Below are 27,400 nucleotides of genomic sequence, written 5' to 3'. Positions count from 1 at the left end.
TGAATGCCAACAGTGGCAGCCAGCAGAGCTCAACTACCCTCCAATGACAAGAACCACCAATGTCAGCACTTAGTTCTTCAAAAACTCACATGACAAAACTGTATAACATACTATTCGTGCACATCCAGATCTTCTTTGTGACTGTTATTTATTTGCTCTTTGCACAACAATCAGCTGCGACTTATAGCAGTTTCTGTCCTCTGTCCTCATGCCCCTGGTCTCTTTGTGGATCTCCTCACTTCCCTCTCTGTATTGTCAAATTAATCAAGTCGGCCAAAGGGACAGAACAAGAGAGAGAGGAACACGTGATGATGAAGAGAAAGAAAGAAAAGAGTGACAGAAGCAGGGAAATGAAAGTGTGAAAGAGGGGAGAATAAAAGACAGTTCTTTCTAGATTCCTAGATCACCATTGTACTTTCTAACTTCATATGCTCGACAAATATATACACTTTACGTATATAGACATAATAATTACAGATGAAGAATAATGAAAAATCTTAAGAAAATGTAAAAAAATAAAATAAAATTGACTGGCTGTTAACCAGCTCGTTCCCTGAACAGCTTATTATACTTAAAATACTAAGACTAACTAGCTCTACTCAGCAATACAAGAGCAATGCTGTTTCTTTATTTTCTACGTGGATCATCAGCTTTGAGAATTCAGACCTATTCTCTTTAACCTCAGTTTTTTAGCACATTATGTACTGTATGTAGCCATCCATATTTAATTAGAATCAGAAGGAGCTTTATTGCCAAGTAGTGTTTTACACATGCAAGGAATTTGCTTTGGTGTTAAGGTGCTACACGCAGACAGACATACAGCGGACATAAATTTAAGATGTTCTCATTTTTAAAAAGAGCCAGCAGGAGAAATTAAAAAGTCAGAGGGAGAGCTAAAGTTGCCTTAATGAGCTAGCTAGTTGAAGCTACTAAAATCTGGTAGCAACAGTTAGTCGACGAAAATCTACCACCATCTACAAATGAGAAGCTTGCTTTTGTCTACCTCTGTCAGATATCAGGAATACTTTGTTTCAAAAATGACTGAATTCAGCAGTCAGCATTTCAGGTCCCCTTGATGCTTTCTATGAGGCAAATTACACCCATATTTTCTCAAGTGGGCTCTCAGTGATTGAATTATAAGGTGGGCATATCTTAGATTTACATCTGATGTGAACTAGTGACTGATATTACACATTTTGGTGGGCTGCTTAAACCTCTAAGGCATGAAATGAGGCAAAGAATTAAGAGCTTCAGCGGGATTTTTTTCTGACAGCAACTGAAAACTGGATGTGGTAGTCCAATGTGTTATGAGTGCATCAATGTGTAGTGTCAGAGGGTGCAAGACTGTTCATTTCATAATCAGTCATAATATATCAATCCCAAATGATTAAACTATATGGGATAACCTTTTCAGCATAGGCTAATATACACTGTCTACAAATGAGAGGCTTGCTTTCATCAACCTCTCTCGGATATCAGGAATACTTTGTTTCAAAAATGACTATGAATTATCAGTGTTATATCTGCCACTGTTAGCATAGCAACATAACTAAGGGAGACGTAGCTTAGTTAACAGTCAATTTCAAACCACTGTCCCTAAAGCTCAAAACTAATCAACCAACTAGAGCTGCAATGATTAATGGATTAGTTGTCAACTATTAAATTTATCTGCAACTATTTTGATATTACAGTGCAGAGAGCTGGCATATTGGTGTTATACTCAAGGAAAATAAGGCAGTGTAAAAGCGCCTTATGACACACATGATACCTTTGGGTTGTGGACAGAACAAGGCGTTTTAAGATGTCATCTTGGGCTTTGGGAAACACTAATCAAATTTTTACAGAGTTTTTATACAGTCAATCTATATTATCTAAAGCAGACTGAATAGCTTTGCATTGCATTGACATTGTTGTTGACCAATATGTTTGTAGGTTGTTGCACCCAAACATGATGTCAACTGGTTCATAACAGATAACAATGCTAAAACATGAACGTCATTCTAATAACTGAATTAATCATTTGATGTTGGTGCAATAGTTATTTTCTAATTGCCCCTGACGATACATCCTAATGACAACACAAGATGGCTTTCTCTCTGATTTCTAGCTTTAGGAAAGAGTGGCCCAAGTTCACAGACACAGAACTCGTTTTACATGATTTGAAAAAGTTTATGCTTCAGTGTCAACAGGACTACCAGCATTTAGCTCTGGATGCTATTTCTAATCCCTTGTGATGAACAATCAGCACGCAGCCCAGCAATTTCCACTTTTTTTCTGGCATGTCAGCTTGCTGATTCCTACAATTAGCGTTGTCACAGAAACAAGAAATGTTTAGGTGCTGTGGGGACACGTAATTTTAGGGATAGAACAGCTGCAAAACGGCATATTCATTAAGAATCTAGTTCACAGCAAATGGAGCACTGTTGGCATTTAATGAGAAGACACCTTTACACTGTATCTGATTTCTTACTTCATACTGTATATCCTCATGGGAAATTAAGGGAAATGATCCAAATTTAATCTCTCTAATTTCTTGCAAAAGCAGAAGCCCTGAGGACATTTTGGACGGGAGGTGAACAGACAAGAATGGACAAAGCAGTTAAGTGAATTCAGCAGTCATCATTTCAGGTCCCCTTGATGCTTTCTATGAGACAAATTACACCCATATTTTCTCAGGTGGGCTCTCAGTGATTGAATTATAAGGTGGGCATATCTTAGATTTACAGCTGATGTGAACTAGTGACTGATATTACACATTTTGGTGGGCTGATTAAACCTATGAGGCATGAAATGAGGCAAAGAATTAAGAGCTTCAGCGGGATTTTTTTCTGTTGTCAGCAATAACAACTGTAAACTGGACAATGTGTTGCATCAATGTGTAGTGTCAGAGGGTGCAAGACTGTTCATTTCATAATCAGTCAGAATAGGCTAATATACTTTAGGGGACTGAAGTGTCAAAAATGATAAGCCAAAAAGTAGATTTTTACAAGGATCTTTAAAGGAATTGATTAACATTTTGGGAAATACACTTTCTTGTTGAGTGTTACATGAGAAGACTGATACCACTCTCTCATCTGATTGGTAAATATGAAGCTACCGACACCAGCTTGTTAGCTTAGCTTAACGGGGAACGGGGGAAAAAGCCCACCTGGATCTGTCCAGAGGTACGCTTATACCTTGCCCCACATTAGGAGCATAACTGGGTCAGAGTAAGAAGCTAATAACACAATAAAGCTACAGCTACTCACAGGCACTGGAGGCGGGACTTGCACAGTGATGTCATCAGCATCTACAGGAGAGTCCAACCATGGCCTTTCATCTGACGACTGACTGTCAGGATAGCCTTTTCTTTTACCTGGCTGCGACAGCTGACTCCTGGATCTCCTGGGTATACCTTCCAAGTCTTGGTTCTCGCCATTCTGCAGTAACAGAACATATTGTTGGAGAGGGATTAATAACTCTTCGGTGAGAGGTGTGTGGGCACATTTCTCTGTGAAGTGTCGCACTAATGTGCGAGTAAGAGAAATAACCTTATCTGAAGAGTACTTCCACAGTTCTACACTGTCCATGCTGTTTCTCTTGGTGAATTTAGGTCTTGCTCCTACAGAAAACAAATAAATAAGTAAATAAACATTACTACACAACTTATTACATATCATTAAAACAAAACATCTCACAACTGTAGAATCTCTTAAATGGTTTAGTCAGTTCAAAGCATGCAATGAGCTCTCTGTATTTTCCCTGCAGCAGCTTGTCATGTCAGCATTGGTCCCATGATGTTCAGTGTGGATATGAGGTTTAGGCAGACAACCAGGCAAACAATCTGAATAAGAGTCTGTTTGCCAGCTCTGCACCAGAGAGGGAAATCTAGGACATGGGTGTGAGTTTCTGCCCGGAGGAGGGTTCATGAAAGCAAACACACAAATGCCAGGGTGCTTGTCCAGACAGTTTGTGCAGCTTCTCCACACTTCATTTTATATGTTTCAGATTCTCCCAATAATGTGAGTTGAGGTGAATCTATAATAATATTCAATTTTAATACCTGAGGATTATGTTAAAAACAGACTTTCAGCTTTAGAAACAAACCATCTCCGCTAGACTGGGGGTAAACACAAGAAATCTTCATTTTACCCCAAATATTTACACACCCTTTGCTTTCTCTCACATTTAGCCTCAGTTCAGACATAACACCGACAGACAGTGTCGGTGTTATGTTTGTCTCACCTTAAGTTAGTATTACATTTAGATGGCCACCCTGTGTACACATACAGTATTCCAGCTAGCTTACTCAAGCCCACATGTTATTTTTGTCAAACATTGAAGTTAAAAGCGAAGAATCTAAAGACAATTTTAAAGTAGAATTTAAAGTCTGTTATCTGCAGTTTAAAGGTGACAGATAAATTTACTAAACCGCGCAGTCTACATTTAAAACTCCTGGTATAAGCCATTTCCTAGAGATTGGTAGTGACTATTTTTTATTCCCATTTCTGTGAGATGGGAGGTTAAGCACAGCTCCAAGACAGCTTCCCCTAACCGCAGTTTGCAGAGAGCGAACAGACACGTCTCTGTTGTACATTCACATGCAAGCACACACCCAAACAAATACAAGCACACACACGGAGTTTAGCTTTTTCATCTGCCGCACCCTTTCCCTTGCCATGGCTAAAGAAACGGAGAGATGTGCTTACACATTAAAGAAATCAGGTTACATAAGGGCATGTAAAACACTAGTGGAGAAGACAACGGCGTCTGCAGCTGGGCCAATTGAGTCACTATTTCATTCCACCATAAGATTATTTTGTTTGTTTGTTGTACCAAACCTATGGTTGTAATGCATTTTAACATTCTACATTCAATATCTACAGCTGAATAAATCATAAAAGAGAATCATACAGGAATTAAATTTATAGTAAGCCTAAAATCAGTGGACCTTTGACATCAGCTTCAACTGTTAGGTACAAACATAATTTTTACTTTACATGGACATTGTCCTTTAGTATCCTGTATATTTCCAAAGTGAAATTCTAAGCTAATGCTCACATTGGTTTTAAATGATAACTGATAAACCTCATAAATAGATTTAATAGATATTCAGTTAATTCGAGTTAAAAAGCTCGTCAGTAATCCTAAAGGACAAAGACAACAGCTCTGTCACATTTAGACTAATATGTGTAAATTAAACTGACATTGCCTGTCTCATTATCTCCACAACTATAATTAGTGTGATCACTGACAATGTAATGTTTTAATGACATACTAATAATACAAGGTTTCCAGTGTCATTCCATCACCAACATTAAATAGAGTCTATGACAAACATACAGTCAATTAAGGGCTGAAACATATCAATATTCTTGCACACCAGTACCTCAAATGCTTTACTAGTGCCTAACAAGACCTCTGAGATCTGACAAACTTTCTGACATTACACCTACATCTATTAAGTCCACAAATTGACACATTCTAGCTCATATAAAAAGGTAGAAAGAACTTAAAGGTATCACCTTGCATCTCAAACTCTGAACTAGAGGGTGAAAGGTCGCTTTCATTGACCCCCAGAGCATCCATCAGCTGCTCAACATTCATTCTGGCTGTCAGTTCCCCATTTCTGTCTCCAATCTGAAGAAGAAATGAAGAGGCAGAAATAAAGAGAAAAACAGAGCCAGGTTGAATGCAGGAAGCCCTAAATTTACAAAAAGGTACATTCTTTTAGTGTTTGTAAAAAATGTCTCACTTCTTTAGAGATGTCCAGGTGCTTTCGGGCATAATGGAGAGCTTGTTTGTGGTTCCCTAAAGACACGTATGCATTTCCCAGACTCCAGCAGGCACGGCCCTCACCAACTCTAAATACGCAAGAACATACAGAAAAATTTTAAAATCTATTCCTGAGCTCATGGACATTTGTCTATATGCATTAGATACACATTACACTTGTTAAAGCACTTTGTAACTTGTTTTTGAAAAGTGCTCTACAAATAAGGATTATTATTATTATTATTATTATATCGCTCGTGCTTATTTCACCTGTCAGTGAGTTCCTGGGCTATGTACAGGTGTTTCAGGTGGTAGTCTATGGCCCTCTCATACTGCTGCAAAAGAGTGTAGGTGTTTCCAAGGCTGTAGCAGGCCTGAGCCTCCATCACCTGGTCCCTCAGCTGCCTGGACAGCTGCAAGGTTTTCCTACAGAAAAAGAAACAAAGGTATACGGTTAGGGAAGGAAACACTGAAGATGTAGAGGGTAACAAAGGAAGAAAGAAAGAAAGGTGAGTGAGTTGACAGATGAATAACAGTTTGGGGGGTGAAAGAGAAAAGGAAAAAAATAGTCTTACAGTACTTTTTTTCGTATTTTAATTCTACTCTACTGCATCATGAGAACTGTTGTTTTTTTTTCATATTCAATTTGTACTACATAATTTGTATTTGTCACTTTTTCACTCTTGCAGAAATTGGGTCACTTCACCTTCACTCCACTAGATGTCAGACTCCCCTCTTTCCTCACCTGTAGTACTCCGTGGCTGTGTTGAACTGGCCCAGGAATATTAGGGCATTGCCAAGGTTACTGTAGGCTCGCCGTTCTGCTGCTTTGTCCCCAAATTCTTTGGCTATAGATAATCGCTGTGAAAGACCGAGCAGAAAGGTCAAGTCAAACAAAAATAACACAATATTTTGAATCTACCTTTTAATTTTAGCAGCTATATGGCATCAAATGTTAACTTCTCATGTAATTTGACCTTACTTGGCTTTTCTTTTTCTTTACTCAGTGTAAAAGCAGAGGCAATTACACAAGCTCAAATTGTAAACTCTGTTGGGAACATGATTCCATGAAAAGATGTTCTGCTGTAGCAGTGTTGCATCAAATAAGCTCATCTGATTCCCTCTCAAAGATCTGTAATGGGAAACAGCAGTGAGACCGGCCTCTTCTATGGCGAAACAAGTGGTTTACAAGGGTGACAATGGAGAGTGACAGGAAACATGGGGGCAGAGAGCCTGAAGCAATGCTTGCCAGTAATTCACCAAGAAACCAATTTCCTCTTTTTTTATTCCTATGACAGGCCATCAGTCTCTGCACACTGCATGTTTGTTCAGCATGAGTTGGTGATCCACAGAAAAACTCACTAAAGTGATATTTACTTACAAAAATCAGACTGGACTGTAATTATACAAAAACAGATACAATGCAATCACAAAAGTACAAACTTTTTGAATGAGTGGTCAGGTTCCCCCATCACTCTCAAACTGGCTGTGCATTGGCAAGTCTTGCTATTTTGCATGTCAAATTTTGGTCAGACTAAAATCTGTACAAGGCAAACTAGGTACAATCTTGCTGAACAAGAAGCAAATGGCAGTGTAGTCTGACTGAGCCTCTAATCTAAAAGCGCAAGTCATCACAGCTAGTGATAGGTGGACAGAGCCTCATGAAGCTTTTGACTCTACTTTCCGATTGTGCCGAAAAAACATTCAAAGTTTCAAAGCATCCAAAACAGACACGGCACAGTATCACAGTGGTTTGCAGAAATTATTGCAGCCATGAACCTGACATTGCAGAGAAACAATGCTGATGATGTTTCCTTAAGCCATGACAGCAAATGGTATGAAGGCAGTCTAAGCTACAATCGATGACCAGTGTCGTCAAGCCCATTAACTCAAGGTGGGGAGGTTAGAATCAATGCCAAAATCGGTCAAATCCTTTCCAGTGTTTCAGTGACGTACTAAGCTTCAGCAGATGCAAGAGGCTGAACAGGACAACAATGACACCCAGCAAATGTCTTAGCACTGTGGCACTGTGCACAAGCCACCAAAACGCCCCAAACCGCATCTTCACATGCATGTTAATGGCTTGGACAAGGCAAACTAAACATACTGTAGGCTACATAAAAACAGAAAAGGTTTATGTTCACATTTGTGAGACCTGATCTAAATAAGGAGAGATGAAAACAAAACACTGTTATTTTGCATTTCCAAAACATCAAGTGCATTCCAGTGCAATACCATGACGAGGCACAAAGTTACTGAATATCTGCAAGGTGGATGACCTTGTGTCAGGAGCAGAGTCAGGCTGTTGGTCTGGCGACGCAACGTCACTGTTTTATTCTAGGACAAAAATAAAGCCTATATCTCTTATCTATGCACTATAAGCAGTACATATTTTCTCTGTTGTTTACACTTAACACTGGTACTTTAGACACAGTGACTTCAACCTGTAATTCATGTACCAAGCCCCTAAACTAATTCTGCTTAAACACAAGCAAATTTCCTGCTTTACACTCATATTTTTCAAAACACTACACATAATTCTTTACATTTGGCACAATCTTAAGTAAAATCTATTGTGTTCACATGGAACACAAGGAAATTCAAATTGCTAAGCTTAAATTTCATGCTATCCTCTGACTCACATGAGCAAAGACATGTTGTGCATTAGTTCAATAGGCAATCAGAGCTTTAGCAATACTGAGCTCTTCTGTTTTGGAGCATTAGGTGCCAACATGCAGTGGGAGAGAGAGGCAAGTAAAGTAAGAGTAAGAGGTGGGCAGAGAGTGCAACCAAACTGAAGCACATTCACCGTAGCATCCGTCGTCCAGATAAAATGAGAAAAGGTAAGAAATCTACTCTCATTACAGTACTCAATTATTACTGTAGTGCAGAATTGCAAGTGGACCACAGTACAATAAACAGAACGTATGTTTTATGTATGCAAGAGATTGGGAACTGTAATTAGTTTACTTCCTAGAGATGGAAGGTCTATGACCATAATCCCCATATGTGTTCCTCTTTTTCTTTCCAGTATATGCAGAACAGTACATTCTATTGTTCGTTCTGTATGTAGAACACTTTACAAATCCAACTGTGTTTGCTGAGACAAATGAGTATGAAAACATAACAGTTTACAAAAGGATACTGTCCGTACAATATGCATTGTAACACTTGTGTTTTCTGTTCATCGTAGCGTTTTCCATTGGACACATTAGTGTTCAGTTGGTTCTTAGAAATGTCTTAATTTGATGGTGCGTGTGCGTGTGCGTGTGTGTGTGCGTGCGTCTCATTTGAAGACAAAATTTCATTTTGAGAAGACATAACATTGTGGTGTTTGCTTTTGCAAGAGACTTGTGGAGTTTTGTGTGTGAGCTTTCATATTTGTGTTTCAAGTTTTAAGAAAATGAGCAATACTACCAGAAACAGAGGGTAAAATGTAATATGACGCTAGTAAACATTTTGAGTGTCTTACCTGACGGTGGAACTTGATAGCTTCGACAAAGTTTCCGAGCAAATAGTGGGTGTTGCCCAGGTTCCCATAGGCCCTCCCCTGAGCAGCTCGGTCTCCAAGTTCTTTGACCAAACATAAGTTCATCCTACAGAGGTAAGTACACACCATTTTAGTAGCAGTATGTAAATGATAAAGTAAATTGATAGTTATTTACTGGTGTAAGATCATTGAACAATGTCTGTTGGAACTGACTTAAAGGGCTCTGCACAAGCAGATGCTGTGACCAGTAGATCCTTCAAACTCCGCTACATTTTTGTTTTTCATCTGGTCTTTTATTTCTGGATTTATTGCTGAAACACGTATTTAACTATGACAGAAATATCAATCATCAGAAAAGGAAGCTGGGTTTTGGTTTAATGAGCAGTGGACCTTGAGACGATTCACCCAGCCAGATCCACCAAACCAGGCACCAGAGGAGAGGAAACAGAGCCGGGATAGGAGCCATGCTAGCCCAGCAGGGACTTAAGGCTGCTCCTGGCTAATGTCTGGCCTGGACGAAATGGGACTCGTAGAGACTGCCCACATCGTTACAGAAACCTGCTCCATCAACAGCGACAGGCGGACTCTGTGTTTACATCAATGATGCTTGATGCTCAAATGCACTCAAAGTCTATGGACACCGTTTCCCAAATGAAGAACTTTCTATGTGAAGATGAAAACCATATTATCATCACTATCTTCCTGTTATTTACACTCTCCCAGACGCAAATTTAAATAATGCACTACACACAATTATTTCCTGGGTGTATACATGTAGGTATATTTGTATAGAAATAACTTTACATATTGTTTGATTTCATTTATTTTATGTTACCATATTCTATAATACATTTATTTATCTGTTATGTTATGTTCTATGTGTCACATTACAAGCTTTCATTTTGTTATGCAATCTTGTTTTGTATAACTCAAAATAAACTATCGTGATACTTGATACCTCGAATCAGTGTACAATAGACAGTTTTGAAACACACAACAAACTTACTGTAAAAATGACAAACTGAGCCTTTAATATGTACCTTGTATTCTTGTATGAATCCTGTTTCACCTTTGACAGTATCTAAATTTGATGTTAACTGCTCCATTGTTAAAAAAATGGCTAGGGCCTAGATAATTGCCCTGTAAGATGAGCTATTACTATGGGTTAATAATGTTTTATTTATCCAGGCAACACTGGATGTGAATGCGATTTTCCAGCTCCAGCCTGCTTCACATTTATGGAGCTGTTTTGTAGCGCAAAATCAGAAATTAACGCCGCCACTGTTTATCTGTATTTTGCTGCACTTAAGTGTTAATTCAAAATTGATTACATCTGAACACTGATCTACACACACACACACACACACACACACACACACACACACACACACACCACAAAAACAAAGTGTAATATAATTTTTGCTCTTATTTCCAAAAGAAATGTGGCATGGAGATAAAATACATGTTTAATATTCCTTATTATTTACAAAAGGTTGTTGTCCCACCAAACTGAGCAACCCAAGAACAAATCTGACAAAACTGTGGAGCTCTAGAGCTATGAGGGAAGAGCTTGTCAAAAGTATAACAATAGTCAGTGTAGTATTTCACATGGGACGGGTTGGCCTGAAGGAACCACTTTTAACAGAGAGGCAAACATGAGCCTGGATTTTGCCAGAAGGCCTATCAGAGATATCCTCAAATCTCACAGCATCTCAGTTGTAAAGTATGACAGTGGCAACATACTATGGGTTGCTTTTAAGATTTAGGGAGAGCAGGTTATGAGAATAAATAGAATAATGAATAGGCAAATTCAAGTAAACGTTATTCTGTATATGAGAGACAACACACATAGAGCCATATCAGGTCTGGACTGCTTCTTGACAACAAAATCTGTGTACCGTCTTTTAGTTCCTGTTAGAATTCCAGATGTGCCACACAAGCACCGATGTATTAAAGAATAGCTAAAGGGTCAACAACGGTTATAGTGATGCCAATTTCAACGAGATGCTAAAACAAAATATTCTGAATGTATCAATATTGAAGAGGTTTTTTCGCATAAATCCATTTTGACACCACAAAATGCAGTTTAACTCTCTTGGCACTACCACTGTGATGTGGATTTTATGTTGTGTACATCCATCTACATTATGTGTTCATTACTCCACAATACATACTCATAAAAGCCAGTAGCCCTTTGCAGTGTGTCTCTGACATCAGGAGGAAGGTCTCCTGGTTCCTGGGTGCAGCCCCATAACTGCTGTTTGCCCTTCGCATGAAACACATTCCCTATGTTATACAGTGCTCTGGCCTCACCAACCTACAAACAGACAATAAAGAGGCACAGAAAAAGAGAGTAAAAACAGTGACAAAGGATGTAGAGAGATCTGCAGATATTAAGGTACAGTATGTGTGTAGATCAATTACAAAGTTTTTTTTTAAATATATATTTTTTAAACTTTTTTTACAGATTATATTCACTGTGAATCTGGACATCCACATATGCCTACAGTAATATGCTCAAGGATTTAAAATATTTTGTAATAATGATACATTTCATTTGTGCAACATTTTTCAAGATGCTTAGAAATAAACTGAAGGTATGAAAACACAGTATTTACATTTAAAATGTCTCAATATTTAACAATGATTCTGTAGGACAGGATTTATGTGGTAGAAGTAGTAAATAAACAATACGGGCGGAAAACATCTCAGTGTATTGTAGCTTTATGAGGACGTTTACGGAGATCCTATAAAAAAAATTGCTTGTTACCTTGTCACCCTGTTCTTGAGAAATATCCAGATGTCGTTGACAGCACACAACAGCCTCATCAAAGCGCCCCAACACTTTCAATGTGTTACCAAGGTTGCCACTGGCCTTTCCTTCTCCAATTCTGTCTCCTATTGTTCTGGGAAAGTAAGGAAACACACAGTTGATATTAGAGACCGACCGATTTATCATTTTGCAGATATTAACAGCCAATATTAGCTACTTGCAGATAAATCTGCATTGGCGTTTATAAAAAAGAAACAGTCGGATTCTTCCTTCATGTCATAAGTGTTGCATAGTTTGACCACCAGAGGGCGCTCTGCAACTTTCAAATGACTGCTGAAAAGCTTAATTTTTAAGGCAAATGTACTTTACCAATTAACAATACTTTAAAAGGCCGTGAGATCCAATAGTGTAGTGGTAAAGAGACAGTCCTCAAAGTACCACTTCATGCGCCAGACATTGATTTGTTTCAAATCTTGTGAATTTACACAGCTTGTTGTTTGAACTTGATGCTAACAAAAGGTGGAGTACTTACTGACTTGCAGTGGTTACTTTCAAATAGTGATGTGTGGATTGATCCTAAAGTATCGATATTTCAGATCTAGGATCGATACTCATTTAAAAGAATGGATATCTAAACTAAGTAATTTAGAGTGAGTGTCTGTTTCATCATAAGTATCTTACTGTCGCCAGGATGGTCTAACTACTCGGTTGATAGGAACTACTTTCCCTTCCGCCAAAGTCATGCTTGCGCTACGGCTCTGTGACGGAGCTTCTTTGAAGTGAGCCGCTGCAGCCCTTTAAATTTCCCGCGATTGAATACTGACTATGGCTGACTGTAAAAGCAGTCACGTCTGGCTGTATTTTAGCTGTGAAGGTAATAATGACGCTGTGTGTGATGTGTGTGCAAAGACACTGAAATACTTTGGCAACACTGCAAACTTCCCTAAACATCTGAGATTAAGTCAAAATAATAGGATGATGTTATGTAGTGGCAGTTCTGAGCAGGATATTTTCATTATAATTAAAGAATATGACAGTAGTTTGATGTGTTGTCGTTATGCAGCTATTATTTTGAATTGGTAAGGCTACAGCCTACACCTTATTTCTCTCATAAATACAGAAACGGGAGAGGGAGGTCACACTAAACTAGAAATAAAATATGTAAAAAGTATTGGTTTCGGTATCGGCAATACCAGCCTGGGTATTACTTGGTATTGGATCGGATAGGAATTAAGTGGTATCGCACATCACTACTTTCAAAATTCTATGTTGTTAGTCTTTCTAAATGCAATCATTGTTTACATGAAATTAAGTCTTTCACAGCATAATTCGTTGGCTGTTCATTTTATTCTTCAACAGTGGAGTAGACATCACAGAAAATATGTTTATAAGCATGCCTTCTATTGGTGCTTAGGAGGCATTTTTTTCTGAGCCTGACACATGATTGACAAAGAAACTTGAAAGCCTTCCCTTCATAGTGTATGAGTAGTCTGGTGGTTTAGGTCTTGCTCTTGCTCCGGATCCAGAGATTGATTGATCAAACCCAGCTCACAGCATGTTAACGAAAAGGGGCAAAACTTAACACATGTTTGCTGAACAGCACATCATTGAGTCTCTTAGCTGATGGAGCTGCACATTGCACCAACAGCGGTAGCAATTGCAAAAAACAGTTGGCAGCTCTCACATGCATTTTCTTAAGGAAATGCCCATTCTAGTTTTTATAGTTTTTGTTTTGCTGGCCCCCAACGTAACATATACACTATTAAATTTTATTTTCATTAGTAGTAGTAGTCCATAATTTATAACAAATCAGATATTTGTAAAATTTTTCTGTAGTTTTATACCTTTGACTCTTATTCATTAAAACTTGTATTTTTGTACATAGTAATATCTATAACAATACAAAAAATTTATTTTTATACTGCATTATGTAATGGTATCTTGGTATGGTCTCAACATACCAATTGTTAGGGATAATCTTTGTTTATGTTGTGCGTTTCTTAAAATAAGGGGAAAAAGAATATCAACCGATATATCAGCATATTGAATTTTAAAACCCTCAAATACCAAAATCGGCATCAGTCTTACAAATTTCATATCGGTCGGGTTGATAGTTGATATTCAGATGGGAAGAAAGACAACGTTTTTCTATGTTAATGTCATTAAGTTAAATGGTAGCCATTAAGGCCCTGTAGCAAGATTTAATTGGGAGATGTAATCTTTTAATTGGTTGCTTATTTCCTAGGACCAGGTCCCAGTGGCCCCGGGGAGACCATAATGTAACAAGGTAAATCTCCCAGGGTCTTTGATCGCTTCCCTGCTGAAATACCAGCTGCACTCACTGCAGGAGACTGGATTAGTCATACAAGCTGAATATCCAGCTGGTAGTTGTCAACTACATGAAAGTCTCACTTTTTCTTGGAATTTTTATTGTCTAACTAACGTCAACATAATAAAATCCCTGATGCTCCTTATGCATCTACTGTACTTAAGGAAAGATAATGGAGACTTGAAACCTTCTTTTCTCACAATCACACCATAATCATTTATATGTTTTTCAATGAAAATTAGAATAATTATTTATAAATAATAATTTCCTCTAATATCGCAAATCATATCGCAATATCTGTCAAAATAATCACAATTAAATATTTTTTCAAAATTGTTCAGCCCTATTTGTGACATATCAGAATTTAAAACACTTAATATGTAGGGTTAATATGATGTGGTGATGGCGCAATGGTTAAGACACATGCCTTTGGTGTGAGAAACCCGTGTTCAATCCCCCACTGTGACACATTCACCAATGTGTCCTGAGCAAGACACTTAACCCCTTGTTGCTCCAGAGGCGTGTGACCTCTGACATATATAGCAATTGTAAGTCGCTTTGGATAAAAGCATCAGGTAAATGTAATATTAATTTCCCAGCTATGCAGACAGTAATGAGTTTAGGCAGATAAAAATTCATTACATCTTTGACAGTTCATGATCAACTTCATGTCAGTTCCATTTTCTTATCTATTTCCCGCAGTTTGAAGACGATACTTTACTCTATCTTAGTGGCTGTTAAGTGATTTAAGCCACAAACAACACAAAGTATGCATTCAGTGCTTTCAGTACACTTTTTGTATGGGTTTTATCTGGTTTTGAATGCGGAGATAACTATATAAAAAGCTTTTCTCAAAAATACAGCTGAATACCGTTGACTGTGTACAAACTGAGCAAGTTTCCCACCACCGGGTGAAAACACCCCTGTGAAATTCAAATTAACAGAGACATTAGTAAATTGCGCATCTCACTCTCTCCTACAGTAAAAAAATAAAAAGTTTGTTCCAGCACCTATTCTCACAAAACTCTGAACAGCTCAAAACAAGTCATGGCAACTTGACACCAATTTTTACTATGCAGCAGATAGCAGCTATTAAAAAGGTTCAATGCTCACCTGGCCAAAGTAAGGTCGTGTTTGTGATATTCCAGGGCTTTGCCGTACTCCTTAAGGTAGAAGTAAGCATTGCCCAGCTGGCTGTAGATGGCACTGAGAGTCTTCAGGTCTTCTGTGCCGACCTGCACAGCTGCCTCAAAAAACGCTGTCCCTCCTTTAAAGTCCCCAGCCTTGCACAGCCGCTCTCCTTCCAAGGCCAACTCCAAGCAAGAGGCCTCCATCCTAAATGGTGCACACACAGAGGAAAGACAGGAAACAGTATTAACATATGACCACTGTCAGAGATAGAACAATGTATAGTGATATGGACACGTATCACAGTGGCAGCGCAACCTTGTCGAGTAACAAACTGCCAGTATCACCATGACAACAAGGTCTGTAGCCATATCTCTGGACAGTTGCCTTAGCAACTGAGACTAAGGCTCTGAGAAGCACATTGAAAAGGTGTTGCACTTTTCACTTGTACTGCTCATATTAGCCTGTTCTCTTGCATTACTGCAACTGCACACTGGGAAAGTATGATATTCAAATCTACCTAGCATTTTGTGCACAGTAATGAGGGTAAATTACTAGTTGATATTGTTCATAATCCATGTGAACTAGAAGAAATCAGCAAATCAATACTGTTGGTCATTCCTGTGGCAATACAGGGTGATTCAAGTGTATCTCATTGCTAAGCTGAAATACAATAGAAGCAACATGTTCCAGAAATAACAAACAAAAGCTAAGTCAAGATGAGTCTTCCTACCACTTCTACAATGCATGGGATACCATGGCAGTTGCTGGATCAGGGAATGTAAAAGGAAAAACAACTTCGTCTCTATTTCAATAAAATTCGAAGGTATTTGTCAGAATCTGTGTTAATAATTTAAAAAGTTAGCATTTTACAGAGAGCGGCACGGTGGTCCACTGGATAGCACTGTGGCCTCACAGCAAGAAGGTCACGGGTTCAAACCCTGGTTTCCCTGGCCTTTCTGTGTGGAATTTGCATGTTCTGCGCGGGTTCTCTCCAGGTGCGCCAGCTTCCTCCCACCAGCCTAGGTTGATTGGTGACCCTAAATTGTCCTTAGGTGTGACTGGTTGTTTTTTTTTTTTCTACGTGTGGCCCTGCGATGGAGTGGCGACCTGTCCAGGGTGTACTCCGCCTTTCGCCCGATGTCAACTGGGATTGGCTCCAGCTCCGCGCGACCCTGTCCGCAGGATAAGTGGTTGATGATGGATGGATGGATGGAAACTATGTTTGTTCAAAATAAAATCAGAAACCAGGTGTAATGAGAGGGGACCTTGGAGAGACTAAATCCGTCAAAATATTGATGTATCAAGCCATATTAAGTGTGTGTGGTCAAGTGTGATCAAGTGTGCTACCATAGCACCCTTTAAAATGAATTATGCAAACACAAAGCTCATTCACAACAAGCACAAAAGGCCCCGTCAGTGAGTTGTATCCAGAAAGTGCGCACCCCAGATTCATTGTATAATCCAGGATAAACTAAAGACTAGTCAATTTGGTTGCAGCTCTAAATTCCAGATAAGGTACTAGAATGTAGAGTTAAGGATAATCCTCCTATCTTCTATCTATGTAATCTGTTTTAGAAAATGGCACCATTCAGGAGTAAAGAGATGTGTTTTTATGGGTGCATTCAAGAAATCCTTCACATCCTCCACCTCTTTACACTCCTCCTCCTCTCCCATAAAGTATACAGTATCTCTCAGTTATTTATTCTCTATTTACAGTGAGTGTTCAGGGCTTCATCTTATTTATTTATTATATACATTTCACTTGAACTGAAACCACTACTTTGATTCCGTGAAATGTTGGTCATCTTAAATTTAATTAAGCACAATTTAACAAGTCACTACGAGCCTTTAGTATTTTGTAAAAATGTAGATGGAAATGTCTCCTCTGTCCTGCTTGCCAAAAGCAATACTGTAATTAAAATGGGCTTTACAGTCCCAATGCCAAAATGATTTATTTTAACAGGTAATTTAGATGAATTTACATTACTAACATGATCTTCTGGTCATTTTTTCAATTTGTCCTGAGCTAGAATCACCAAGGTCATATGGTTTGCAAAACCGTGCTTGCCAATCAACAAAATAACCAGAGAATTGGTCCGTTTCTGGGTTTCTAGCAGTACCTGTGTTTTTGCTTGGTTCGTGTTTTGTCCACATACACCTGTAGCTCCAAGTGTAAAGGTCTTAGCATAGCTTGAGGTCGGGGGCCATGGTGGACCAGTCTACACATAGCTCTCTCAGCTCCAGTCAGAGGGCAAGGCTCAGATGCCATGAGGGTTAATAAGACTATCTATGTCCAAAATGTTGAGAAATGGGCAACTCTTTACACAGTGAGTGCAGTTCATTCAAACAGTGCCAAAGTGATGTCAGCTGGAGTTTCCAAGTCAGTCCAGAGTCCCAGACCAGCCAAAAGGTCACATCTGCTTTTCAAGTCCTCAAGAACATTCAGAAAAATGAATGCTGAACTCTCTTCTTCCAAAGCCAAGTCAGTTAAGAGGGATTGTAGAACATTCCATGAAAGAGCAGCTCCAGCCACTATTTCTTAAGAAAAGCATGTTTTAGTGGCTACAGAGGGAATGTTTTACTAATCCAACTGAATTTAATCAAGAAGTGGAGATGTCCGATGCCGTTATATCATTCAGTTCTTACTATCCCCAACAGATATATGTCCTCTCTTGATTGATTGATCCTCTTCAACCTGTCCTCAGCTGTGACAGCCAGATCCATTGTTCTGTCTTGCCATTACCAGTCAGGCTTTAAAAGAGGGAGGGTGTAATGTGGGGAACATTCTTGATGAGAGCAAGGGGGGCAGTCAGTGATGACGAGTGCAATACTTTTAAGTGTGACCACTGCCCCAATATATGAGAGAGAGAGAGAGAGAGAGAATATCGCTAATCCAGGGACCTGCAACTCCTTGGCCACACAGTACACTGATTGGCCCAGACTAATCCAACTGTCTGCTGACACTGGCAGAAACATTATTAGGTCACCAGCCAAGACAAATAAGACTGTGAGTAAATAAAAGGTAAGGGACCTATAAATGTCACGACTGTGAGTGTATACATTTTCTATTAATTTTACTAAAAATAAACAAATGTATGGATAAGTACTTAATTTATGTATTATTTATTTATTCATTCATGTCGGTTTTTCTTGGTAAAACGCTTTTATTCATTTAGTCATTCTAACTCCCTTCACAACAAATAATGAAGCAACCACTACAAATTGAGTAAATGAGTTACTGGGTTGATAAAGTTGACTTTAGCTTGGTAGATCCACAACTTCTAAAGAAATATACTATGATCTTGATTAAATGATGTCTCTCACACCGCCCAATGTCCTTTATATCCACACAACCAATGGCAATGTTGTATGTGTAAAAAAATACTCAAAATTGGTAAGCATAATGATGTGACAAGGCAGTCGTCCATATCACGCCCGTCTGACAGAACAGACACGCTCTCATTTTAATCTAACCAGCTGTAGACGCAGGCGACGCACTGGAAGTGTAGGCTATTTTTACACTGCCAAAGCGTGGGTGACCTACACTCAACATTGTGCCTGAACCCATCCTGCATAGACAAACACGTAGCTCCTGTGTAGACACTGTGTAAGGCCATGGAAACATCATACATGTATTGACAGGCGTGCCACAGGGGGCAACTAATAACATTAACGATGGCTCTGTTCCATGTCAGTAAGCCATGACAGCTTGTACTATATCAGCTACTTCCACTGGAATAGCTAAATGGAATTCATTAGTCATTTTTATTAATTACCTGCACGTTTCCTTCTATGGCATGTAAATGTTTGCCAGGAAAAATCTGTATTGAACTAAGGTGGTGTACCATTATCAAACATCAAAATCTAGATATATTGCCAACAAATATGTGAAAAGAAACCTCTTATTTACAAAGTTTACTAATTAAATGACATTACCACAATATCGGAATAAATGGAGTATTTTATTCTTCTAAGGGTAACCCACTATTTTTATGTCTGCTTTTAGACATATCCTTGTGTGAGTAGTTGTTGATCTTCTGTGAAAAGGGCTTATGAGCTGACCCCTTTAAAACTGATGCTGATAATACTGGTTAACCGGATAATATGAAAAATATAGGCTATGAAGTCATAAAACTACAAATACTACTAGAGCAACCATAAACATTAGGCCACCTGAACCTTTTAGCCCCCTATTTTAAAAGGGGATCTGAAGTGACCAGACTGTCTTCCTTGCTCATAAAAAATGAATATTACTGTTGTTGGAGCAACATATCCAAGCCCTAGGGCGAAAGTACTCCAAATATTGTTTAGCTGGGCTGGCAATAACAAACGAAGGTCATCACAAAGTGGATGGAAGTGGTTACCACTGTGGATAACAGTCCTTTACAATGTGCAAGGTCATCTCCTTGGCATTAAACAAGGTAGACTTTAAATAGCAACAACTATTTCTGCAACAGTGAGGGCAATCCCCCACCTCTGAAATGCTTGAGTGGGGAAAAAGACCAGATATGTTGATAATTACAGTAACCAGATGTGAACTAGTCATCAAAGGAGGGTCCACAAAGTTGTAGATTGCGCCAAGGCAACTCTTCACACCAAACAGGATAGTGGAGCATGCACTAATAGCAGTAGCCAGAGGGATGAAAGGTACAAGGTCAGTGCTGTTACAAAAGATCACAAAAGGGAATATACTGATGTAGAAGACACAAAAAGTAGTTAACCAATTAGCTTCAAATTGCACCAGTGATACAGCGCTGAGTAAGACTGAATTGTTTCTGATGCTGCTCATAGAAGAAAACACTGCATCTATCCAGTATTTGAGAGGACATCAGGTGCTGTGTCTTCATGGGAGCATGAAAGTGATAACGAGTAAAGCTGAAGCGTTATAGGACAGAGATGCTGAATAATGAAGTTACAGAGGAAAGACAAAGAGCCCAGCTGCAGAAAGTGCAGGGGCCTCTGGAAACCACAACCCAATTGTAAAACCATGAATTGTAAAACTGACTGTGGAAAAAGGGTGTAGCCTTAAGAACGCCTGGCGACATGGTTAAATAACTTAAGCAGTGCAGTTGTAAAGTTTGAGGCCACAATATATCATCACTCAATTTGATCAAAGTCAGTAAAATAAATGTACTGCTTGAGAGCAAGCTTGAGGGTTAACTGACAGACAGAAAAAAGCCTAAAAGAAAGAGAGACCAAGGGTGATAAAATCACTTATAAGGACAAATAGAGAACAACTATTCCCGATGAGGAGTTTCACAAAGTGACTTTCATTCTTGCCATCTTTGTGGTTGGCGTAAGAATGGATCTGTGCAGTACAGTCTGCCATTCTCTCCACTGATTACCACTCTAATTGGTCTGTTTGGGAGACACTCATCCCATAATAGGCTGCCTGTGGTCTAAGAGAAAAGACAGTTTCCCAGTGCTGTTCCCATGGCAGCACAGATCCCATGTATCATATTGGACAGTTTTTTTTAAGGAGTAAGCTAAGGAGGTAGAAGTGAGAAGTTTGTGGGTACGCAGACCTATGCCATGCCTTTGTCTTTTTGTTCTTTCTACGGAAAACAGTACAATTTGAACAATGAACCATTGTCAAGTCATGAATCACAATGTATTCATTGTTGACATAAAAATATGTGAAGATCATGTCTGCCATAAAAAGGTTATGCTGTCAAAGATAACTGAAATAAGAGACACACTTAAGGCTAGGGTTAGGTTTGGACATCTAAAAGAGCAGCTTAGGCAGTAGCACAGAAGCAGATTGAGCTGAACATATGAAATGAAAACCATACATAATTTTAAATTAAGTTTAGTGAAACAGAAGCTTACTCAGATGTAGGATGGGACTTCAGTGCATTATCAGAGCTGCTTAACCCAAGCGAACCAGAGTGACAATGCTAGATTAGCTGGACTAGGATAGGGCCCAGCAACACTGGAACAAACCACAACCTATTCATGACATTCTGTCCATAGATCACACTGTACTCCTTCCATTCTGAAAGACAATGAGACATAAAACGAGATCTGGAGCAATGTCGTGAGCTATTCAAGCAGCTTGGAATAACCATGGGAGTGCTCTTAATACTGTATATAAAGTAGACTCTGTTAAACTTATTCCATAGGATACAACCAGAGCTGCAGCTTCTCAAATGTGAGGATTCTCTGCTTTTGTCTGTTTTAGAGCTGTCCATCGACAGACAATATATCACAAACTATTCTGAGAATCAATTGATCGTTTAAGTCTTTTTTTTTTTTTTCAAACAAAAGTGAAAAACATTAGCTGGATCTAGCTTCTCAAATGTCAGGATTTGGTGGCTTTCTTGTTCACATATGATAGTAAACTGAATATCTATGTTGTCAAACTAGACCACCTGGGGCTGCGGTAAATTTTAACAGGCATTTTCCCTATTGTCTGACATCTTTAATAGACAAAACCATTTTATTACTTAATCTGCAGATTATTTGATCATAAAAATTACTACATATTACCTTAATTACTACCCTGTCTGTTTTACATCGCAGATAACTAATTATCTTTGGATTTGTCGGACAAAACAAGTTGTTGGGCATTTTTGACATCATATCTAGGCTAAATCCCAAATTGTAAATCAGCGTATCATGTTTATAACAGCGGATAAATGACAATTAAAAAAGAAACAGCAAGATGGATCCTTCAATCATGTTATGAGTGTTGTCATTGCATTGTTTTTCCAATAGAGGGCACTCTGCAACTCCCCTATTGGAAACACCACCACCACCACAGAACACAGCAATCAGCTGACATAATCAGTTATACTTTTGTTCAAAGTATAACAATAAAAAAAGTTTATTTTTGAGCTGCATTATGTCACGTTATTTTGGTGAGGTCTCATAATTATCAGGATAATCTTTGTTTATGTAATGTGTTTCTGAAAATAATAAGAAAAAAATAATATCGGCAGATATATCGGATATTTTTAAATCCTCAAATATCAAAATCAGTATTGGTCTTAAAAATCCCATATTAGTCGCGCTCTATTATAGACCAAACACTTCATCGATTAAATAAATGAATCAATAATCTAAGCAATCATTAGTTGCAGCCCTAGATACAGCATTTACAACCTAAATGCTGGTAAACAAATGCTGTGATATAAACCTGCTCTTGGAAATGCTAAATCTCACTTCACATATTAAATCCTGTATATGCAAAAACAAAAATACAATGAATAACTATATTTAAGGTATATGCATCATAATAAATAGTACAAGTTTGAATATTAATTCATGTTCTGATATCCTGAATATGAGATCTGACCTCATTAAATCCTGATAATCAAATTGAATTGAAATGTATTTTTTCATAAAAATAAGCAGCACTTTCTTCCACTTCTTTTCTTGGAGCTCTTCCTTTATTCACAGATCCATATCCTGGGTTCTATACTACTGTCCCCATTATACTTGGCTTACCTAAGAGACTCTGTGCTCAGAGTAGTAATCCAGCCATAATTACAGAGTGCCATGGCTAGTTGTCAGGGAAACCAAAGAGAAACTCTCTAGGAATGTTTTTTCCTCTCGCAGTGCATCTCTCTTTCGGTTAGAGCAGAGCAGTCTACTTTCTTTTTTCGTCCAATTCTCTTGTAAAACTGCATTTTGTGACTTTCCGTGATTCAGTTTCTCTTAACCCTGTTGCATGTGGCAATATTTACTAACAAAACAAAAGCATTTTCCTAGAATTGTTTGTTTACAAAGACCCACAGATAATATGCTTTTGTGTGTGTTTCCTTTGACGTTACTCACGAAAATAAAGCATAAAAGACACAAATATCCACAACAATGTAGAAAGATCATGTACTGACTTTATCAGAAAGCAATTAGAGGGGCTGACCTGGCCATATGATCATAACCAGCACTATGAGTCACTGTATGTGTTTATTGTGTGTGTGTGTTTGTCAGGGACATGACAACCTTGCAGGGCTTATGAATGTCACTTCACAACTTGGCAGTTATTATTATTTCCAGCAGTCTGCTCTATGTCAGACACTGGACTTCAAAAAAGTTATAACACATAACTATAACTTCTATACGTCTCACACAAACAACAATACCAAGCTACTCACTTACACTACGTTACCTTGATTTCACTTGTAACACTCACCTCAAACCATTCTTTTGGTATTTGTTACCATGCAGTTATTAGATACATACTTTCCCTAAGTTTTTGCAAAATCCGTATATGATTTATCTGATTTATTCTACTTGACTGCTTAATAAACACGTGGAGGCCGCTAATCAATGCAGTGTTATAGTGAAAAAAACAAAGCATCATTCTCACACGTTTTTACCTAAATCTGATCAATGGTGCCCAAAATATGGGATGACACAGAAGAGCAATCAAACAACAAATAAAGCTGTCCAATGGGCTACTCAGTGTAACTGTCCAAATACATACGGCTGAAACCATTAGTCGAATCTAATCAATTAGTTTTTGAGCAGAACTTTGTCATTATTCAAACACTTTTTGTTTTTGGCAGTTTTAGGCTTTTCTTTGTAAAATATGTTCGTTCACTGACCATCTCTGGGTTGGGGACTCTTTTTGAATACATCATAACAGGATTTTTTTACTACTTTCTGACAGTTAATAGGCAAGAACAATATAGTACAAAATAATACAAGTACAAAAACACTAATGGTCACCAGTGGCCAATGTTTTGAACTGAATAACCACTGTGAGATATTGCAGAACTATTGTTGTTTCTTCTTAATTGAACCATTGCAGGAAAGTGTGTTTTTAAACAGTTTTAAGGCATGCAAACAGGACAGCAATATTTTGTAGTGAGACGACAAACGTAGAAAATTTGCAAAACGAGTGTGGCACTGCTTATCACATACACACCAAGTATGCAAACACTGGGTTAAACTGGTAACATTTTGACAGCCAAACACAAATCTATCTCCCCACACAACAGGTAGCCTATGTGCATGCTCCATCCATGTGACCTCCTGACCCTGCGTACGTTTGGTGTGATTCTGCACCAACCTGGCCCGTTTAAACATGTGTTACTGTCAAAAGTGTCCAACCTGGACACAGACTTGTTACAGCATATTCCTCCTACGTCCACATCTTACGAGGCTCCTCTCAGTCTGCACATTCCAGCCACAGCAGCTCAATGACCCGAGCCAGGAATGGAAACGGGCTCTGGCTGCAACTGTGGCTTGAGCTTTAAATCAGTGAAGTTCTGCCTGCCTGACTCCCCACTTAGTAAGCAAATCAAGCTGGCAGCCTCTATTCTCTATTATTATTCTTTCTGTGCTTTCAGCCTCTCCCTCCTGTCTGTTAACTTACTTTCTCTTTATCCTGACAGACATTCAAGGACAAGGACAAGGACACCCCCCCAACCCCCGTTTGCCGATGTACCACCCTAGGGTCCTACCTTGAGTGGAGCCTCTTGCTGGCCAAATCCTGGTCCCCACCGTTAGCAGCCGACTGAGCCATAGAACCGCTGCTAATCTGCCTGCCTCCTAGCTTGCTTCCTCCCGCTACGAGGCCTCCTAGCTTGCTTTCCCTCCCTCTGTGAGGCCCCCTCAATATTTTTTCCTCCAGAGGCAGCCACCCTTGGCTTCTTCTTTGGGCCGTTCCGTGCTTCTCTGTCACTCCCTCCCCCTTTTTTTCTCTCGTTCTTTGCCACTGTCGCTTTCTCTCCCTCCCCTCTTTGCTCACACACAGCACTGTAGCAATGGCAGCTGCTGAGGAAGTGAGCTATTGTGCAAGTAAACCATAAAAACGCACGGCCCCTCCTCCCAAATGACGTCACGAACAAGGGGGCGTCGCCTGTGCGTGAGAGCGTCCAGCAGGCTGACGAGGAAGGGCAAACGCATTTCATGCATAGTCAATGTTTACTTTTTTATTTTCTTAGTGTTTTATTGTTGTTGTCTCTTCTCCATACTTTTCTTTCTGTCTTTAAAGAATAACTTACAAAATTATTTCACTGTTTAAAGGTTTCCAGCCCGTTTTACCTCTGACTACAATACAGATGGGTGTGGTTGGGTGTGGTCAGAGGTGTGCTTCGTTTCACCTGCACCCAGTACACCATCACTTCTGAATGAACAGGTGTTTCTTGGGGTGTTCACTACTCTTTCATTAATCATTAAGAAACTGCTCCTTGTATATTGCAGGATATTAATGCTTGAGGTTTATTAATTCTATTTAGTAACCCAAGCTTCAGGACCAAAGTCAAGAGTACAGAAATAATGAGAGAAATTTGGATTTTTCATATTTTTAGTTAACTGTTTAACTTTAATGTCTGTAAAAAAAGAACAGAAAAGAAAAACAACAACATGAAGATCTAAATGCTGCTCCAAAGTCTCCTTCCACTACCATTACATTCTGGTGGGAAATACTGACTTATTTGCTTTTGAAGTATTCACCTAGAAACAGTTAATCTTTAAAATAGCCTTAAAAATATTTGAATCTGCCCATGAAATAACATCACCTCAGAATTAATTTCCCCCCAAAAATACCTGGAACATGACTCATGATTAGATTATTCTTTTTAAAGCCCCTGAAAATTTAGTTTCAAACTTTAAAGCTGGAGTGTGGGACATATACATAAATGAATGAACTTCCATTTCATATAAAAGTTCACACAATGCTGATAAAGCTTACCGCCGCACAAGGCAAAACTGTTTGTATTTTGAAGTATGCCAGAGTTTTTAAATCTGGTGTCTGTGGCAGCATTCCCTGCACTGGCACTCCAGTAGTCGATGTGTTTTATGTCAAACAATGATTGGTTTGTCAGAGCTGAAGGGGGGATCAATCCAGAGCCATGTTGAGATTCCCACAGTCTGCCATTGCTGTAAAAAAATAAAAATAATAATAATAATAATAATATGTCCATTTGAGAGAACGTTTATTATTGAGTGTGCAGTCTACCCTGTTGCTTATCAAACATCTTGCTGTAATTTTCATCTCTATATGTTGCACAGCTACATTTTTGAAATATATGTATCTAAATATGCTTTAATCCTGTGGCTCCCAACCTTTTTAGGTTTGAAACCCTTTCAAATGAGGTCTTCTTTCAAGTCAGCCCATAAGTACCAACAGTAATTATTTGAGTAACTTTTAGAGGCAGTTTACACAAAAAAGCAAGGATTATTCGGAAAAAATAAGTGTAATTTAATAATAATAATTATGCTTTGGAAAATGGCCAGCAGTAACAGGAGGTATATGTATCAATCGGCGTTTTCTGTAATGAAGAGGTATCTGCAGTACATGAGGTTCACCATAGGAGAGCAGCATTGTACTAGTGAATTAAAAGCCTGAAGGAACAACATTTGTTTCCCCATGCCAGAGCAACTTACTGGAATACATGACAGGAACTAGAAAAAGCGGGCACATTAACAGAACACCTAACAATCCAAATAACAAACAATTTAATAGCCATGCAAAAATACTGCATTTCTTTTAATGTTAAGTTTTTGTTGTGGCTTGACTATTTTTCAACTCCTGATAATAGCTGATGGATTGATTGAATGGTATAAGGCAACATGCAAGTCAGGGCTCTACAGCTTTGAAACAATCTGCCTGAAGTAATTACACTGACAGAGTTAGTGTTCATCTTTTAAATTCTTAAATCTCACTTTTATTGTGAGGTTGTTTTTTCTGATTGTTGGCTCTTAGTATGTTATGTATTCTCATTATGTTTTATGATATTTAATTCCACCAGTAATCATTCCCTTTCTTTATTCCTATGACTGGGCATATTTCAGTATTTAGATTTATTTTATTGCTGCTCTACTTCATCGCCCTTGTTTGAAATTAAATGTTTAAAAACTGTTAACCTATTGCACTTCACAAGCACATTCACTAGTACATAAACAATGATGCATACACAATAATAAGTTGATATTATATCTACAATAAACTTATTCCGTCCGTAATACC

General features: G+C 38.6%; 1 protein-coding gene across 1 annotated transcript in view; it reads right to left on the bottom strand.

The window, feature by feature from the left end:
• gpsm1b (G protein signaling modulator 1b) overlaps positions 1-25,187 on the bottom strand; it is a 30,826-nt gene extending 5,639 nt beyond the window's left edge. Inside the window, exons 1-11 of the mRNA XM_046066725.1 lie at positions 24,891-25,187; positions 15,460-15,681; positions 12,015-12,150; positions 11,419-11,561; positions 9,227-9,350; positions 6,500-6,615; positions 6,025-6,180; positions 5,735-5,843; positions 5,505-5,619; positions 3,531-3,601; positions 3,249-3,419 (exon numbers count right to left, since the gene is read on the bottom strand). Coding sequence (XP_045922681.1) covers positions 3,249-3,419; positions 3,531-3,601; positions 5,505-5,619; positions 5,735-5,843; positions 6,025-6,180; positions 6,500-6,615; positions 9,227-9,350; positions 11,419-11,561; positions 12,015-12,150; positions 15,460-15,681; positions 24,891-24,952 — 1,425 coding nt within the window. The 5' untranslated portion in view covers positions 24,953-25,187. The remainder of the gene's footprint in view (positions 1-3,248; positions 3,420-3,530; positions 3,602-5,504; positions 5,620-5,734; positions 5,844-6,024; positions 6,181-6,499; positions 6,616-9,226; positions 9,351-11,418; positions 11,562-12,014; positions 12,151-15,459; positions 15,682-24,890) is intronic.
• Between the last annotated feature and the right edge of the window lie 2,213 nt (positions 25,188-27,400).

Source organism: Micropterus dolomieu, linkage group LG13, assembly GCF_021292245.1.
Source record: "Micropterus dolomieu isolate WLL.071019.BEF.003 ecotype Adirondacks linkage group LG13, ASM2129224v1, whole genome shotgun sequence".
Classification (NCBI taxonomy): Eukaryota; Metazoa; Chordata; class Actinopteri; order Centrarchiformes; family Centrarchidae; genus Micropterus; species Micropterus dolomieu.
This window is presented reverse-complemented; position numbering and strand designations above follow the sequence as displayed.